This window comes from Lepisma saccharinum, chromosome 1 (assembly GCF_977018435.1).
Source record: "Lepisma saccharinum chromosome 1, izLepSacc3.1, whole genome shotgun sequence".
Lineage (NCBI taxonomy): Eukaryota > Metazoa > Arthropoda > Insecta > Zygentoma > Lepismatidae > Lepisma > Lepisma saccharinum.
In genome coordinates this window covers 65,552,563-65,570,708 of record NC_139229.1, presented here as the reverse complement: position 1 = coordinate 65,570,708, position 18,146 = coordinate 65,552,563, and the positions used below count along the sequence as shown (strand labels likewise).

General features: G+C 37.1%; 1 protein-coding gene across 1 annotated transcript in view; it reads right to left on the bottom strand.

Moving 5' to 3' along the window:
- Positions 1-315: 315 nt before the first annotated feature.
- LOC145996018 (leptin receptor gene-related protein) overlaps positions 316-18,146 on the bottom strand; it is a 36,960-nt gene continuing 19,129 nt past the window's right edge. Inside the window, exon 4 of the mRNA XM_083132191.1 lies at positions 316-2,419. Within this exon, the coding sequence (XP_082988317.1) occupies positions 2,306-2,419 (114 nt within the window). The 3' untranslated portion in view covers positions 316-2,305. The remainder of the gene's footprint in view (positions 2,420-18,146) is intronic.

Sequence of the window (18,146 nt, the reverse complement as noted above, 5' to 3'; positions counted from 1 at the left end):
CAAGGCATGTATTGCAACTTGAAACACTTCAAAGCTGTTGTGACGGCCCTAGAATCGAGATATGAATGTCAAATTTCAAACTTGTCTTTTGAAGCAAACAAGCTACATTATTTTGCTGTTACAAGTCATATTTCGAACTTTTGGTGTTTCAATCCACCTTAATGAGCATCATAACTACTCTATTCAAACTTAATGCAACCAATGTAATACACATGGTTGATTGTACATGTTGCAATCTCTAGTGTAAATATAGCAAAATATACCAATTGTAATTTTATTTCAGGTGGCTCTTCACAGAAGCAATCAATGTACAGTTTCATAATTCTTTATTTGTAATATACAAGTACATTTCTGTATAAAGAACAACTAACGCTACAGTTTAAATACAATTATTTACAAATTCTTATCACAAATTCTGTTTACACTAAATCAGTTACCAGGAGAAAATTAACAAGTATGCATGCGTATCTGAATATGTATACATAGTAACACAGTGAAAGTTACTAGCAATATATATGTACATATATATTTCTAACTGGGATTTTTCAACAAGTGTAATTTGCAGAAACAAGTCAATAAGCAGTCTTCATACATTGCAACATGTCATCATATTTTTTTCACGCTGAAATCTTGCCAACCCAATACTGTATGTTGAGAAAACCACAAGAAAGACATTGAGAAATAAATTTAAAAACTAAAATATTTAACATGGGTAAACTTCTAAATTTCATGCAGGCAATTAGACTTTTCTTAGGGTATTTCAATATCAGTGTTATCAAAGTTCAATCATTCTTTAATGTGATAAATTGTAAATACACACTTGACATATAATTAAATTGCAAATATGTAGCTACTTCAAACTTATGTTAAATACATTTGAAAACAACAGCAATAGCAGTTGTAATTATAATGTTTAACAGGATGAAGGTATGACAAATGTACTATAGCTTCTTATGTGGAAATGTATGTTGGCATATCACATGTAACACAGTTCGATCAAAATGCCTTTTCACTATGTGTAAAATCATTGTCATTTTACTACTGAACAAATTGTATATTTTTTGAACTGATAAACATTCCACTTTGTAGATATTTGATTATGTTGATACCTGAAATAGAACCTATCTTGCCAGTCCTCTAGTAAATCATTACACATTTTAATTTTTCATTTTGGTAAGTCAAGTCTCTTGTATCAGTATACAACATAGTTTTGGTCCCCTAGCAAACTACAAATTTTCTCAGCAGAAATGTTTCAACATTTCAAAGGCAGAAATAGAGGTGGCCTACAATTCACTACACAATGTTTGAAGTAATGGTTTGAAGTAATGTGAATACCATCTGTAGTTATCCTGTGAATGAAACATTTGTATCTTGTGTGGTACCACCTGAGCCATATTATTGACTTGTTTATCTCAGGACAAAATTTGAAAGTTTTATAGTATCAGGTTGGCAACATTTGGTCCCACATTAAAATATGACAACTTACCAAGCAAACTACAAAACAAGTTCATGCAAATTTCACTTTTGTTTTCATTACTTGATACTTTCAATTAAATATACGCATATACCGTAATACATTTAATATGAAGTAGAGCTGAAATTTCTTTCCTTGAACACTCACATGGGAGATTTCATTCTTGGTTTTAGGCATATACATGCGCAGAGGTACTGCAAATATTTTACTAGTATTACAAACATTTACGCTTTATAATACAAAAAAGCTTTAAATGGATTAAATAGCTATTAGAATACACATTAAATGAACCAGTATGTAAAAAAATCTTATTTTGCAAATAACGATACAATTTCATTACATTGGATATCATTCCACCTGACCAGCTCATAATATTTCTGTCTTATAAGATCTTTACACTTTACAGTCAGTTTATTTAAGCTGACCAAAACAGAAAAAAAGCAAACACACCATAACACAAGCAGCATTACCAAACTATTATTACATTTATTTCCCTTTCGTTACAAATTTAATGGTATAAATTAATTTCCCTACACCAGAAGGGCAAATGAGATCCCTATTATTAGGATTTGTCAGAAAAATTGCCTGATGTATAAACATTCTGCACATGTTGAGTATGGAAGAAGCAGTTCTGTCATAAACGTGCTCTAGGTCCAACCCTGACTTTTCAAATATGACACCATAGTCAAGTGTGTAGACACTGGTGTACAAGAACTTCACACCTAGCCTTTTTCCTGCGTCACACTGCTATGTTGACATTACTTTCACATACAACACTTATTATAATCAGTGACTAGAGTATGTACCTCCAATGTGTACTGATGAAGCACATCACCACATGCTGTAATCCACATCATCGCTGTCGAAAGTCATGAAAAAGCCTAGCAGAGTAAGGTAAACAACCACATTTCCTGCGAACACTAACCAACAAGCTCCCCACTCGATCTGAAATACAGAAATGGTTGTACTGTAAAAGTTATAGATATTCACATTTCTGGAATTATCCACAAATTGTTTGTATGCTCAATATATATATTTATGCAAATATAAACTAGTAAACTCAAAAATAAAGTTACTCATGTGACGGCAATAGGCATGAGGAGGAAATTAAAAGCAGACTTAATTTAGGTCATGCATGTTACTTTCTTATTCATAAACTTTTATCTTCTCGTCTAATATCTAACGATTAAGATATACAAACCAGTAATTTGGTATTTTTTTAAATTAGGCACACACAGGAGATGTACTCGTAGATTTTTCAGTGAAAAATTCTATGAGTAATTTGGTAGTTCGGTGGATATGTCACATGCTGCCTTATACTACAAAAGGAACCTGAATTAGGAGCCCTTGAAATTGAAATCCTAAAAAAGATGTAATGATGTATATTCATTCCCTGATATTAGAATAAATAAATCACAAACACTTCAGTGGGGAGGCCATGTATAATGCATGGCAGAAGATAGACATGCTTACAGGATCCTTGATGGCAAACTTGATAATAAGAGACCTGTAGAAAGGCTAAGATGATGATGGACCTGAAAGAAATTGGTAAGGATGGATAAGAGTGAACTGTTCTTGTGCAGAATAGGAACAGAAAGAAAACTTGTGTTGCTTCAGCAATGAACAAAACTTTGTGTAAAATCGTATTTTATTTTGTATTGTTCCTATTTTGCACTGCTTCACGACTAGTAATGACAGAGTTGGTTAGAATATCACTTACAGCACTCACATAGGGTTGCCAAATGCCTGCCCCCTCCTCCCCCGACAATCTGTATCTTAATCATATGTCCAGCATCTGGGAGCAATTTGAAAAAAAAATAATGTAAAATGACCTGCATTTTGAGCATCCCATATTTTGCTTTAAGAAAATACATCATTCAAGAGAAACAGAAAATCAAAAGGAAATTATTTTATATCCACAGGAAAAGGGGTATTATTTTTTAAGAAAGTGATGGTAAGTCATGGCAATAAAATTTTTATTGCAAGAATGTGGGACTGGCACAAAAATCAGAAATATACAAATGGAAGGGGGCGCACAGTACACACACACATATGATACTGTGGAATGCATTAAATATGCAGATCATGTATACCAGGTATAAGATAGGAAAGCGAGCAAATATCCTTCAAGTTAGCATTGTGCTAAAGCATACATTAGCATTACAGGAACAGAAGAGGTGCATACTACAGTAGAACACTATTTTCCACAATATCCAACAGTTCCCTGTGGCATTCTCTGGCATTTCTACCCCCAAAAAGAACTGCTATTTTCATCCACAAATGCCATTTACTCTGGGCCACAGTGGTTGTGACGGTCCTGTGAATCCACACAATATAATTATATGTTTATTGAAATTATTAATTTCATATTATACAAGTCACTTTCAAATAACAGTTAAAAAAATGTATAATAACTACTTTGTACGTCAATTATGTTTATGTTATTTATAGCACTATACGCTGTATAAATGAGGTATTTTTTGGAATTCTAACATTGCTATAGCAACGAGAATCAATAGTCACTATGTAGCAATGGATATAATGGAATTGGAAATAGATAATAGTGAACTGCATATTGGTCAGTTATTTTAATAATATTAAATTGGTATTATAATTGGTATAGAGAGAAGTAACATCGATGGTGGCAAGGATAGTGTTGGCAGGTAATGGTGGGAGAGTGTTAATTTTCTGAAGGAAGTGGCTGGTCTCCTTGCCACCATCGATGTTACTTCTCTCTATACCAACATACCTCACTTCCATGGCCTCTGCTCCACAGAATCCTTCCTCAACAACAGACCAAAACCCCACAACCCCAGCATTAATTTCCTGACCCATCTAGGTCACCTTGTCCTTACGTGCAACAACTTCACCTTCGAGGACAAGCACTATTTCCAAATCCGGGGCACAGCCATGGGTACCAGAATGGCCCCATCCTATGCCAACCTGTTCATGGGTAAAGTTGAAAAAGAGTTCCTGGAGACCCAATCTCTCAAACCTCTCCTCTGGCTACGTTTCATCGATGACATCTTCATGCTTTGGATGCATGGAGAACCTTCCCTGACCACCTTCCTAGACAAACTTAACCACTTCAGCTCCATCAATTTCACCTGGACTCACTCCACCAACCAAATCACTTTCCTGGATGTGGATGTGCACATGAAGGAAGGACATTTGGAAATCTCCATCCACATCAAACCTACCAACTATATGCAATACCTACACTTCTCCAGCTCCCATCCGTTCCACACCAAGAAAGCCATCCCATTCTCCCTGGCCCTCAGAGGTCAACGCCTCAACACCTCAGCCACCTCCCGACAGAACTATAACCTCCGCTTACACCAAGCCTTGACCAACCGTGGATATCCTTCCACCCTGGTCACCAAACAAATATCCCGAGCTGCTTCATACACTCCCACCAAGAAACCTGCCACCAATCCCCCTGCACTTGTCACCCAATATCACCCCCACCTCAACAAAATCACACACACTCTACGTTTCCTCCTTCCCATCCTGCACAGTGATCCTGACACCAGAAATATCTTCCCCGACAAGCCCAGAGTTGTCTTCAAACGCCCTCCCAATCTCCAAAACATCCTGGTCCACCACAATCCACCTACTCACAATCAACTCGCACCTGCCCACAAATGCAACCGCCCAAGGTGCAAAACCTGCCCCATATTTGTCACTTCCCGCACCCTCCAGATCCACACTGCCACCGGCAAATTCACCCTCTACCCCAAAGGAACCTGCAACAGCTCTAACCTAATTTATATCCTCACGTGCAACATCTGTGGGAGCTTCTACCTGGGGGAAACATCCACAGCCCTAAACCTCCGCATCAACAACCACCGCTCCTCTACCCAAAACCTGGACTTTGCTGTTGCCATTCACACCAATCACCACAATATTCCTTTTAATGACTGCTTCCAGGTAGCGATCGTCCACTCCTTGCCCCAATCCACCAACACCTCAATACGTAGAAGATGGGAGAGGGCCTACATATCGACCATGAATGCAACTACACCTCCAGGCCTGAACAAGGCCACCCAGTAATGCCCCTCATCCCCTATCCTCACCCTAACCACCACCTTTTCCCAACCAACCCACCCCCCCACCACTCACAGTTTTCGACAAGCCAGGCGAAAGAACCATTTTTTTTGTGGTACTGTCAACACTTTTTTTTTCCTTCGGGACCTGGCAACACTGCAGGTCATGCTTACTCTTCCCTCTAGTCACTTAGTTATACAACGTCTCTCTACTCCTGAAGATGACATACCATCAGGAAAATTTGAATTTTTTCTTTGTCCGGTGAGTGTTTCCTCTCTCCTCTTTCACTTTATTTATATATATATATATATATATTAAATATGGGCTAAAACCAGCAATATTCTGAGGGCTTCAATTTTTTGTGTGTTTCCTCAACAAATACCCAATTTTCTTACGTTAATTCTTCATTAGATCCTCACCTGTAACTTCACTATTTTGCTTGCTAACTGCCGTCACTGTAACAAAACTTATCCCTTTCTGATACATTTTCAATGCAAAAGTATAGGAGCAAGCGAGCTGAAAGTTTTGTTTGGAAACATACATTTGGGACATCACTGCTTAAGCAGTCCATTCCAAAAGGAAAGAAATAGGTAATACACAACCTGAAACTACCTATACTCCAGACAAGTTGAGGTAAGTCAAAGCCCTTGCCTCTGGCAGTAGCCCAGACATTTGCATGCAAGTTGGGAATGTCATTAAAAACTGTAAACACCAACATCAACCAGGATTTGAAGTTGGAAAAGCATCACAAGAACAGAGTTCACAAATTGTTGCCCCATCAAATTGCATTCATACAAGCAGTAGAAGTTGTAACGGAATTACCTGGGAGGAGAAAGACTGAAACATATGGTGACTTTGGATGAAGCATGTCTCTATCTAAGTGACTACAATAAACCACGTGCTTTTTTTGCTACTGTCGAAAAGGTGAGAAACATTTTCAAACAATGTACTCGGAATGCAAGGAAACTCTTTTCTAAGGATTGATGCTTATCAGTGGATTCAGCTACTGGGTGCTTCAGTGGAAAGTCCCACATTTGAATTAATTGTAACTTCATGTCCATGCCGGTAGTCACATATCACGTGCACTCAAATGACGCACAAACTCATGGAGTTTTCAACAGTCTGTGTTTCTTATCAGCAGACGACATTGTTGAAATGCCATCATTTTGCTTCTAGCACCTTTTCTCATGCTCATTGTCAGTTGCATTGCATTGTCAGTTATCAACACAGACAGTACGATGTCTTACACAACCCAGCAGTGTTTATTGTGAAGAAATATTGGATTACCGAATCCATTACTGCCACACAAAGGGCTTCCCGTCATGTATATGGTGTTAGAGATGGTCCTGACCGGAAGACAATTATATAGCTCGCTGCGAATATTGGCGCAGACATGTTGAGGCATGTATCAGAAAACATGGTCAAACGTGCAAGAATGTGTCTTGGGAATGGAGGTCACTTTCAGCATTTGATGTGATGGTAAGTCATTCTCCCAGTTTTCCTCTAATTTGCACACAGAAGCGTTATTGTAATGTTATTATGTCGAATGCTATAGCTATTTATAAAGTGGGACTTCCCACTGAAACACCCTGTATAACAGGAAGTTGACCATCCCTGTGTTGCCAACAAAGACAAAATGAACTCTGCATATTATCAAATTGAAGTTCAGACTCCCAATTTACCACACTGAAATCCTGGCTCTGCATAGCAAACACAGAATTAGGTCTTGGCGCATCAAGATAAGGCCTCTAGCTTGACTTACATTCCTAGGGAGAATGGAACATGAAAGAGAAATATATGCTACTCCTCTCAATAATGTTCCAGTGAAGACCTATGAATTTTTATGCCTTTGGATTGCTGAAAAGAACATCAGAAACATACATCCATGTATACTAGATGACTTACGGAAATACTGTAAGGAGGAGTGGGACCAAATGGACATGGTTGTTAAGTGCAAAACCCTTCTGCAAAGAAAATTAGAGTGAATAGCTATAGTTATCATGAAGGGACACCAAACTGAGTATGATCAGTGGAGACATGGCAATTTTTAAGATGAAATACAACTGAAAATTGTTATACGAGACCATAAACAACCCTCTGTGTTTAATGTGAATGTGTCCTACGTTTGGAGATAGTGTGCCCTACTTTTTGCTTGTAGGTAGAGACAGTGAAATTTTGGAAATCACGAAAATTCCAAAAATAGGAAATATGATGAGGAATAGTGTGACACTTTGCGAACAGTGAAATAATACAATTTTCAAACTACAAAATACTCACAAAATTGTGGCAATTTGATGCTATTTGAGAATTTTGAGAACAACTCACGAAATTTGGCTAATTTTTTAAGGTTATTCATGAAAATGAAACCCACAAATTAAATAAAACAATTGAGATGGCATAAAATAATTCATCAGGAAAATTGTCTTTCATGCTCTGCCAATTTACTGGTCAAATGGACGTATTTCAGTAAGTTCCTCTAGATGGCAGTTTATTTATTTATTTATTTATTTATTGAACACAACAGGCAAATGCCCAATTACAGTGTTCTACATTTTCTGCTTTAAGTTTGTAAATTTACAGTTTGATAAGAATTATTATTGTGCAGAAATGTAAATAAACATAAAAAATGTCAACGCTAAATTAAATGTGTATACAATAGTTAACAAAGCGAGTTATAATAATAATACATGTTAATTGAAGAAAGTGGAATAAAATATCTGATACATCAATACAATATTTCAATTATTACTATGCACAACGTCTTTACCACCATGTACAAAAATATATATATAAGGACATACTAATATAGTAATACATTATAAATTACATAAAATATGGAAATAAAATAAACACAGTAAAAATCAAGGATATAAGTTATTTACGTTTTAAACTGAAGCACATATTCTTCCGGAGTATTATTTAAAAGAAAAACCTTAGGTAAATTATTAATTAACTATAGGATAATTTTACAGTGCCTGTTTATTCATTTGAATATCGAACATAATGCAAAAAGTGTTAAGCCCATTTATAGTATTTAATATATGAAGAAATACATTAATTATCTATATAATAAAGGACCTGTAAATAATTGAAATTGAAATATATTTAATTTTGGTTCCCTTTCGGAACATCTGTTGTACAGTTCACACATTCTTCTGATAGGTGATTTATTTATGATGTTCGATCTTCTGTTTCTACAGTGAAAGAGGGCCCCTTTGGATCGTGTCTTGGAGATAGGAACACATATGTGTATTTTTCTAGTAGATGTTGTACCTGGATATTATTGTTCATGATTTTGTACAAGAAACAGAGCAATTGCATCTTCATTCTTTTGCTGAGAGAAGGCAAGTTGTGGTGTTTACCGAGGGAAGTGTATGATTTGTATCGGGGTTATATGCCTGTTTCTTTGTAAGAGGTGTACCTTACGAATTTAGACTGTACCATTTCTATTTTATGCGTGTACTTTTTGTCCTGACGAGCCCATATTTCTGCTGCGTATTCTACTTTGCTTTGGACTAAGGCGTTAAATATTATTTTCATTATTTCTTTGTTCATAAACTCTTTACTCATTCTAATTGCATACCCTAGGTTCCTGTGTGCCTCATTTACGACCCTTTCAATATGTGTTGCAAATGATAGTTTTGAATCAAATGTAACTTCTAGATCTTTCATCTCGTTAACCCTTTTAATGTTTGTGTTATTTATTTTGTAATTGAATTCAATTTGCTTTCTGTTGTGCGAGTATGTCATTGCACAGCATTTTCCTATGTTCAGATTAAGATCATTTATTCTGCACCATTTTGTTACTGTATTGATTTTGTTTTGTAACGATTTGCAGTCATCAATATTACAAATAGCCCTACCGAATTTTAAGTCATCCGCCTATAAGAGTCTGTATAAGTCACACAGGGGTTGGAGTTGGTGTTTTAAGTCCCCTTTATGCACAGTAAGGCTAATCCAGACTGGACCTACAGTTTAAAGTGGGATCCGAACCACTTGTGCCTCCACCGGGTATCGAACCCGAGACCCCTTGATTACAAGGCAATGATGCTACCACTGCGCCATGGGGGAGGCCCTATATCTGTATAGATGACATCTACCTGCTTTCTTTCTTCTAAACTAGTTGCAACGTAATGACTTAGGAGGGATAGGTTCGCAACATTGGATCTACCCGGGATCAAGCCATGTTGGTTTGTAGATATTACTGAGGATATGTGAGACAACAATATTTGATAAATAATACATTCGAAAACTTTTGCGGGCGCAGACAATAAAGCTATGGGCCTATGCTCTTCAATGTTACTGGTGCCACTATTTTTGGATACGGGACGCATGGTAGATGTTTTCCATTTCATGGGAAATACAGACGTAGCTAGGGAAAGATTCAATATTTTCATTAAGGGTTTGGCTAATAAACTTGCACAACCTTTTAACACGTAGGGTGGAATGCCGTCAGGGCCAAAGGATTTCTTTGGTTTTAACTTTTTATTGCCTTTTCAACATCTTCAATACTGACTGCATTTAGTACAAATGCTTCACCTACGTCTATCTTTTCGTGGTCTTCGATTAAATTGCAGGCGTAATTCGCGGGTGTGCTCTTATAGGTGGAAAGGAAATGCTGAATGAAGGCGTTCACAATTGCCTTGTCATCGTACAGTGGAGTTTCATTGTATTTGAAGGGCATGGACGTACTTTTCCTTCCTTTATTTTGGACGAAGGACCAGAAGTGTCTAAAATCTAGTTTGATATAATTTTCTGTTTCTGATATGTAATTCCTGTAAGCTTCATCAATTTGCCTTTTGGTTATTTTGCGGAGACTTTCAAACTGTATACGATGAAAGTTGATATTACCAATTCCGCGTTTCCATTTCTTATAGTGATGGGATTTGCTTTTAATGTTTTTAATTATGCCACTGGTGAACCAACTAGGATAATGTGATGTTATAGATTTGTTTCTGTACAGGACGGTGGCTTCGAAAACATTAGCAAGATTTTCATAAAAAATATCAAGCACGTCGTTTACATTCTTTAGATTGGATATTTCTTCCCAGTTGATGGTAGCAATTTCATGGTACATTCCTTCAAAGTTTGCTTTTTGGAAATTACGTGTGCTAATTGTTTTCCCTTTATTTGCTTTAACGTGTTTTGAAACAAATAATTCGATGTTAAGTTGAGGGTGATGTTCATACTCCAGTACTAACGTTTCAGTTTCTTTACAGACCGACACGTTTTGGATGTTAGTCAGAACAGAAGTGTTTTGTTGTTGGTGTTTAACACATTGTTTACGCTACTTAAATTATAGTAAGACACAAAGTTGGAGAGAGTTTTAGATTTTTGAGAGCCTTTGCTGAAGTCATAATTAGAACCTGTTACTTCCAGCAAGTTAAAATCACCTAAGAGGAGCATGTGTGAACTGGGAAGACATACAGAATAAATCGCTTCATAAAATGCTTCATAAATTGATATAGTACACGATGGTGGGAAATATACTATGCATATAAACAGGGACATAATGTCTCGTTAATTACAGTTTTTACGAGAACACATTCAACTGGTACGTCAGGTAATTCTATGTTCTATGGTGGTTGATCTGAATTTGTTATGTATTCCTAAAAGAACACCCCCTCCATCCTTTTTCCCCCCATGGTTTCTAGTTTCCAGTCACATCTAGTTATCAAAAAGTTCACTGTCTCTGATGCCAGGTAGCAGCCAGCTTTCGACTACAGACACTGCAGCATAGTTGTTGGCAAAAACGCTTTGAGAGAAAGTCCTGATTTTCGTACAGGGTCCTCAGGTGTTTTGAAATGCTACATTACATAAGGCTTTACTCACAGTCTCTTTCCCTTTTTCTGGGGATAACCGTTGTCTGCCTGTCCATCATTGGTTGGAATGACCATCTAATTGGTTGAATGTGAATTATGTAAACTACTTGTGTTGTCTGTTGCACATCCTCATTCGTTTGCATTAACTGGCCACAAGTTCCAGTGTGTGCACATGATATACGATTTACACCTGACCGGTGCAATATTGGAAGTGTCTTACAGGAAGAAAGAAATGCTTCTAAAATTACCTTGAAAGGGTGAAACAATTATCTGATCAGATGGTCTGCAGCTATTGTAATAAATGGATTTCATGGAAATCATCAGACTAGGAGAAAGTGGGGGGGGGGGCTTTTAAAAAAAAGAATGTGATACTGCAACGGACAATGAAAGACAATCTTCAGTCCTATTTTCAAAAGTGCCAGCACCAAAAAACATACCTACGCATTCAAGAAGTAATGCATGCCTATGTTCAATTAAAGAATTACTGAAAAAAGAAAATGAACACATGTGTCTATAAAGTGTACAGAGTGACTTTAGTATGTTTGTTGTTCATACTGTGAAAGCAATTTGGATGCCTGTATCAAATGCTGATTGTGAGAGATTATTTTCAGTTTTCACGTGTGTTAACAATGGATGCACTAATCTTAGTGTGACAAATTTAGAACACATTTTCTTCACATGTTTTGAGACCGAACATTAAGATGCCAGATCATAGCTGTCATTGTTGTGTGTATAGTGTTGTGTTTTGGCAAAATATATGGGTTCTGTTTCTTTCCATACAAACAAGTTAATATTTTATATCTGCAACATATAAGCACATTTCCTTAATATTACTCATGAATTTTAGCTTTGTATTCACAATTTTTGGTCTTTTACTCATGAATGTCATCATTTATACTCAAGATTTTAAGTCTTTGTATTCTTACAGGAATCTGGTAAACCTACTCATGAGAATTTCATCAGGACTAAATTTGCTGTTGTCTACAAGGATTGGATATAAATAGTGGCAACACTGAAGTCAAGTGACCTGTGTTGGGTAGTGGGCTGCGAGTGCAGTGGTGACAGTCATAGGTATTTATAGAGCAAAGAGCATTGTGTCAAAGTGCAGAAGTGAAGTGTTTACTAATAGGAGAAAAGATGAAAGTTGAGGTCATACCACACAAGAATGTTTTCAGAGACTGTGTGAAGCAATTGGTGATAAAGTGCTGCCTTACTCCTGAATGGTGGTGCGACACAAAGACAGGGAAACCATTCAGGTTACATCACATCCAGGATGCCAATTCTTCTTCATAACTGTAAAAAGTGTCGCAATGCTGTCAAGAATCTCATTCAGCATTGGAACACTCTTCCTACTACTCCCGATGTGATGCCACGCAATTATGATCTCTTCACCACAATAAAAGAACCAAGATTAACATTACCACACTACAGGTACACCACTGCAATTGAAATCATGGTGTGGGAGCAGTGGCGCTACTGTCACTAGTTTAAGTAACTGGGAAGCTTGTAGTTTGCATATTTTCCGAGGTTTCAGAAGTCTTGGGTTATAGCTACAAATTATCCATATTGCAGGGTGGTCACAACAGCACATCAACAAAACTGGATGCATTTCACAAGAGTAGCAAAAGGGAGTTAGAACACTGGGAGAATAAAATGAAGGAATGTAACTGATTTTGGCTTTAGTCATGAAGTTATCTGGGCACTGGAGGCATATTGCCACTAAATTTTATCTCACACTTGTAGATATTGAAATAGATTTGTAGTGCCATAAGCATATTTTTACTTACATATTTCACCACAATAGTGAATGCAATTTACAGAAAGAATCTTATCATAGAAGAGGTGTTACCGTGTTGCACACATTTTGATAAGACACTATCCAAATAAATATGACATAAAATGTGTAACTACTATGAAGTATAACAACATGAGGTACAGGGGTCCATATTTTCAATAGAAGTTGAATGAAGAGAAAACAAACACACGGTATTTACACTACAAGAGGATTAATTGTGTAGGATATTACCGATTTGCCAGCATATAAGATGCACTTTTTTTTCTAAAAAATAGGTCTGAAAAACAGGCTGCGTCTTACACACCGATACAGTTTTTGATTACCTTCATTTCCGGAAATGTTCTCTGTTCTGGGTCAAAGCTTCAAGGGAGGCTGCGAAAACTAAGACTGGTTAAATCATTAAAGAAATGTGACATTAGTAATGCACTGGATGGTAAAGAGGGCAATTTGTTGTATGAGGATTCAGATTTTGATTTAGAAGAGGTTTCAAGTGACTCGTTTTTTAGCTCTGGAGGTGGATGTCTGGGTTTTTGACGAATATTACAATGCATTCTTTCCTGGTTAGATTTTATATTTGAAATGCTGTCAATTAGTTAAAATATTCAGTGATAAAGCCTTTTCCTCGAAAATGTGGCAAATACGGTAAACAATATATTATGTATGCCAGTAAATGGTAATGGCAAAACTTTAGTTGTGTGATATGTGGGTTAACTGCATACAACATACAGTCGTGGATACCTCTGGGCTGTAACATACCCATTGACTTTTAACAGTACTGTTACAACCCAGAAGTGTCAATGACTGTACAAATCAACTATGCATGCATAGTATTCATACATATATTGGTGAATAAGGGGAAGTCACAAATCTCTGAAAGGGTTTTCCATTAGTCCTTAATCCACCTTCAAACCAATACTCTAAAGGAGATTGAAAAGTCAGGTTGATATTTGGAGGAGCCACACTTGAAGAAAACAAATCAGATAAATTAGGGAATCTAGCATCCAAGCACAAAAGTTTGAAAATGAAGGAAATAGTCTGTATTCCACACATTAACTTTAGAAAATATCACCACAGTATCTATGATGAATCTCACAAAATTTGTGATTGAACCAATGACGGAAATGTCAACTAAATACATGATACAAGCCCTGTTAGGCAACTGCTTTCTTGCAGACTGAGCATGTTCCTCTTCCAGTGTGAACCAAAGGAGGCTAGTGTATTGTAAAAATCGGGATTGATCTTTACTGTTTTTTTTATAATATTTAATTGCAAGGTGGTCAAGAATCAGGTATATATAAATTAAGCATGACGGTTTAATAATATGTTATTATATACGAGGGTAAGTCAAAAATTATCTACACCTTTCCCACAACTTTTCTCAGGTTGGCTACACTGCCTTCAGCGCTTATGTGCTATAAGGTTGTACTTTTGTGGTCATGTGGCTGAGGTTTGATCTTAATCGCTCCATTTTTCTTTCTTTTGTTACAGATTACACATGGCTGCTCCACTGGCAGTATGCACCAAGGAAGAACAGCGATCAGTGATCTGATTTCTCGGGTCTGAAGATGTGTTAGGGGTTGAAATTCATCACAGCCTTTCAGTACAATACAGGGACAGCGCTTTTCCACGTAGAATTGTGTATACGTTGATCGAGAGGTTTAAAAATGGCTGGACAAGCGAACACGAAGTGTAAGATGCCAATGAACCTCCACCATTGATGGGAAGATTCAACAAGCTTGAGAGATGATTCCGATGAACCGGTGGTCACCCATCATCCAAAGAGATTATTCTGACATCATCAAATGTACTGAAAGCCTGTGATGAATTACAGTCCCTGACACACCTTCAGACCCGAGAAATCGAATCGCTGATCGCTGTTCTTCCTTGGTGCACACTGCCAGTGGAGCAGCCATGTTTAATCTGTAACAAAAGAAAGAAAAATGGAGTGATTGAGATCAAACCTTGGCCACATGAAAACAAAAGTACAACCTTATAGCACACAAACACTGAAGGCAGTGTGGCCAACCTGAGAAAAGTTATAGCAAAGGTGTAGATAATTTTTGACTTCCCCTCGTATGTACGCAAAAATGTGTATGTTATATGTTCTGTTTTAATTATGCATTGCTCATTGTTGTAGGTTGTATTATCAATAAATATGAAAGTGCATATCAGAATCAAGGGATGATATACTACATAGTTTGTAGTCTGTGGGAAGCTGCATACCCATCAATGTTCAACTGTTTTGATCTCTCATCTTTCTTGTTCAGCACTTGTGTTCCTCCGAGCAAGATGGTCTAATAAAATGCTTGGTATAGAAACTGCAATGTTCTTCATTAACCCAACAAATGGTAGATTTGTCCTATGCCAAGCTACACAGTTGGAAGGAGTTCACATTTGAGCAGTTGCAACGGAAAATTCCAAATCTGTGAGGGAGAATTTCCATTGCCAACAAGGCTCCTATAAAAGTGCTGGTTTTAGGTACCCAAGGGAGTTGATCACCCCAAATTTTTACAGCAAGGAGGATTTACATGTGCAATAGTAATGACTGCTCTCTGAATCTTCAGTGTTTAAACTGTTAATGGCAGATGACACTGACAGATATGAGAAGTAAAAAGTAGCACTTGTTGTAGGGCAATCCTTGAAATTCCAAAATATCTCATTAGAACAATTTTGCATATTCTGAGAACACATTGTATTACCTAGCAGGTTGTAGTAAGGAAATGTGCTAGAATAATTCACCCTAGTTATTTCTGCAAGGACATACTTCCATGTTAATGGAAGTACCAATGTGTTCAATTGATAAATTAGAGAAATGATTATATTTTAAATAATGCACCTGTAAATATGTGAATAGAAGTGTGTATAAATAATAAATTTCATATTTATCACTTCCAGAATTAATATTTTAAATTAACAACATACTCCCTAATCTAGGGTTACCAGACATCCGGTTTTTCCCAGACATGTCCTACATTTTAGCCGCATGACCGGCATCTGGGAGGAACTGGAAAAATATCATAAATGTCCTACATTTTGAACGTCACATAATTTGAACTAATAAAATGCATGTTTCAGTGAAATTATTATCTGCTGCTGGTGTGATTGATTGATTTGGTGTTTTAAGTCCATTTCATGCACAGTAAGGCTAATCGGGACTGGACCTACAGTTTAAAGTGCAATCCGAACCACTGTGTGCCTCCACCAGGAATCGAACCCGGCACCCCTTGATTACAAGGCTACAACGCTACCACTGCACCATACGGGAGGCCCTATTATCTGCTGCTTGAACTTTTCCCTTACAACCTGTGCTACAGAGCGGTCCATTCAAGTGTAGAGCTCCGCGTTGCTGTTTGTGCTATTGGCAAGCGAGGTGCTCGCAGCCATATATCGGCAGACTCGGCACTGTACACTTCCGTGAATCAAGCGCACAAGTTTCCGTAATTTGCTTAAAGAGTGATTTATTTACTTAAAAATTTACGAAAGAAGGTGCTCAAACTGGCCTTCCTCGTCCTTCATGATGGAAACGGAAAGTGCTATGAGCAATGATTTAATTTGAACATGTTCATTGAACGCAATATTTCAAATCTTGAAAAAATGGCACGTCATGAAAAGTGGGAGAGCTATATTAATAGCAATAAGCATTGTGAGGGTCATTCAGAATTGCTGAATATTTGTTTAGCATTTCAGGTCATAATGCAAATGTTGAAAGATTATTTTTGTTAATGTCAGCACAATGGACTGATGAGAGGAATCAATTTCTTATTGATTCTGAGAAGTGGTTGGTGCTTGTTCAGTATAATTTCAAGGAATTTGATTGTTGTTAGTTTTATAAGTACATTATGACTAAGCCTGAAATTTTACGAAAAACTGGCTCCTCAGAGAAATACGACTGAAAACGCATATAGTAAGAAGTGTATTGTTTAGCAGTTTAGTTTTGGAATCTGGTTTTTAAGATATTAAAAATTCATTATTCTCTAAACTAAAAAGGTGTAATTTTACATTATTTGCTAATATGTTCTTGTTCTAGTAATGTGTATTATTTATTGTGAATGTTTTGTGTCCTACATTTTGAGTCGGTGTCCTACATTTTAGGACAGCATGTCCTACATTTTCCTCATAGCGATCTGGTAACCCTACCCTAATCAAGATACTCTCAATTCAAGTTTTTCATTTACATTCTGTTTTCCCCGTATTATTGTTTGAACCTAGGTACAAAAAATATAGAATGTATGATCCCTTTATAAAGTTCAGGTGATATTATTCTGCTCTCAAGGCACCATGTGGGAAGAGGTGAGCAAGGAGAGAGGAAGATATAACAGTTGGCAGAAACCAGCATACAAGCTTCTATAGGGTCTTTCATTAAGAGTGATACTTTTTAAAATTTGAAAAAAAAATAAACCACTCAACGTATCAAAGTAAATTGTGCTTTATTTTGAAGCTTAGACATTGCAGTTATGTTCTGAACAAAATATCGTTCAAATGTCCACCACGGCTTTGAACACACTGACGCACATAATGGCTCCACTGATCCTGATTTCAGTGGAAAAATCATCTTCTCAGCATTGTTGTCTTAGTGGATTCGTCAATAAGCAAAATTGTCGTTATTGGAGCGAGAAGAACCCACAAGTGGTCCATGAGGTGCCATTGCATTCAGAAAAACTCACTGTGTGGTGCGGTTTATGGCGTGGCGGCATCATTGAACCTTATTTCTTTCGAGATGATGAGAGAAGAACCGTTACCGTCAATGGCAACCGCTAGAGATCCATGTTACGCGAATTTCTGTGACCAGAACTTGAGACCACAGATATTGAAAACATGTGGTTCCAGCAGGATGGCGCTACATGCCACACAGCTGATGCTATGCTCGATTTGCTGAGGGAGAAGTTTGGCGACCGGATCATCTCAACACGTGGATGTGTGAATTGGCCGCCACGATTGTGTGATTTAACACCCATGGATTTTTTCTTTGGGGCTATATCAAAGCCCAGGTCTATGCTGACAAGCCACG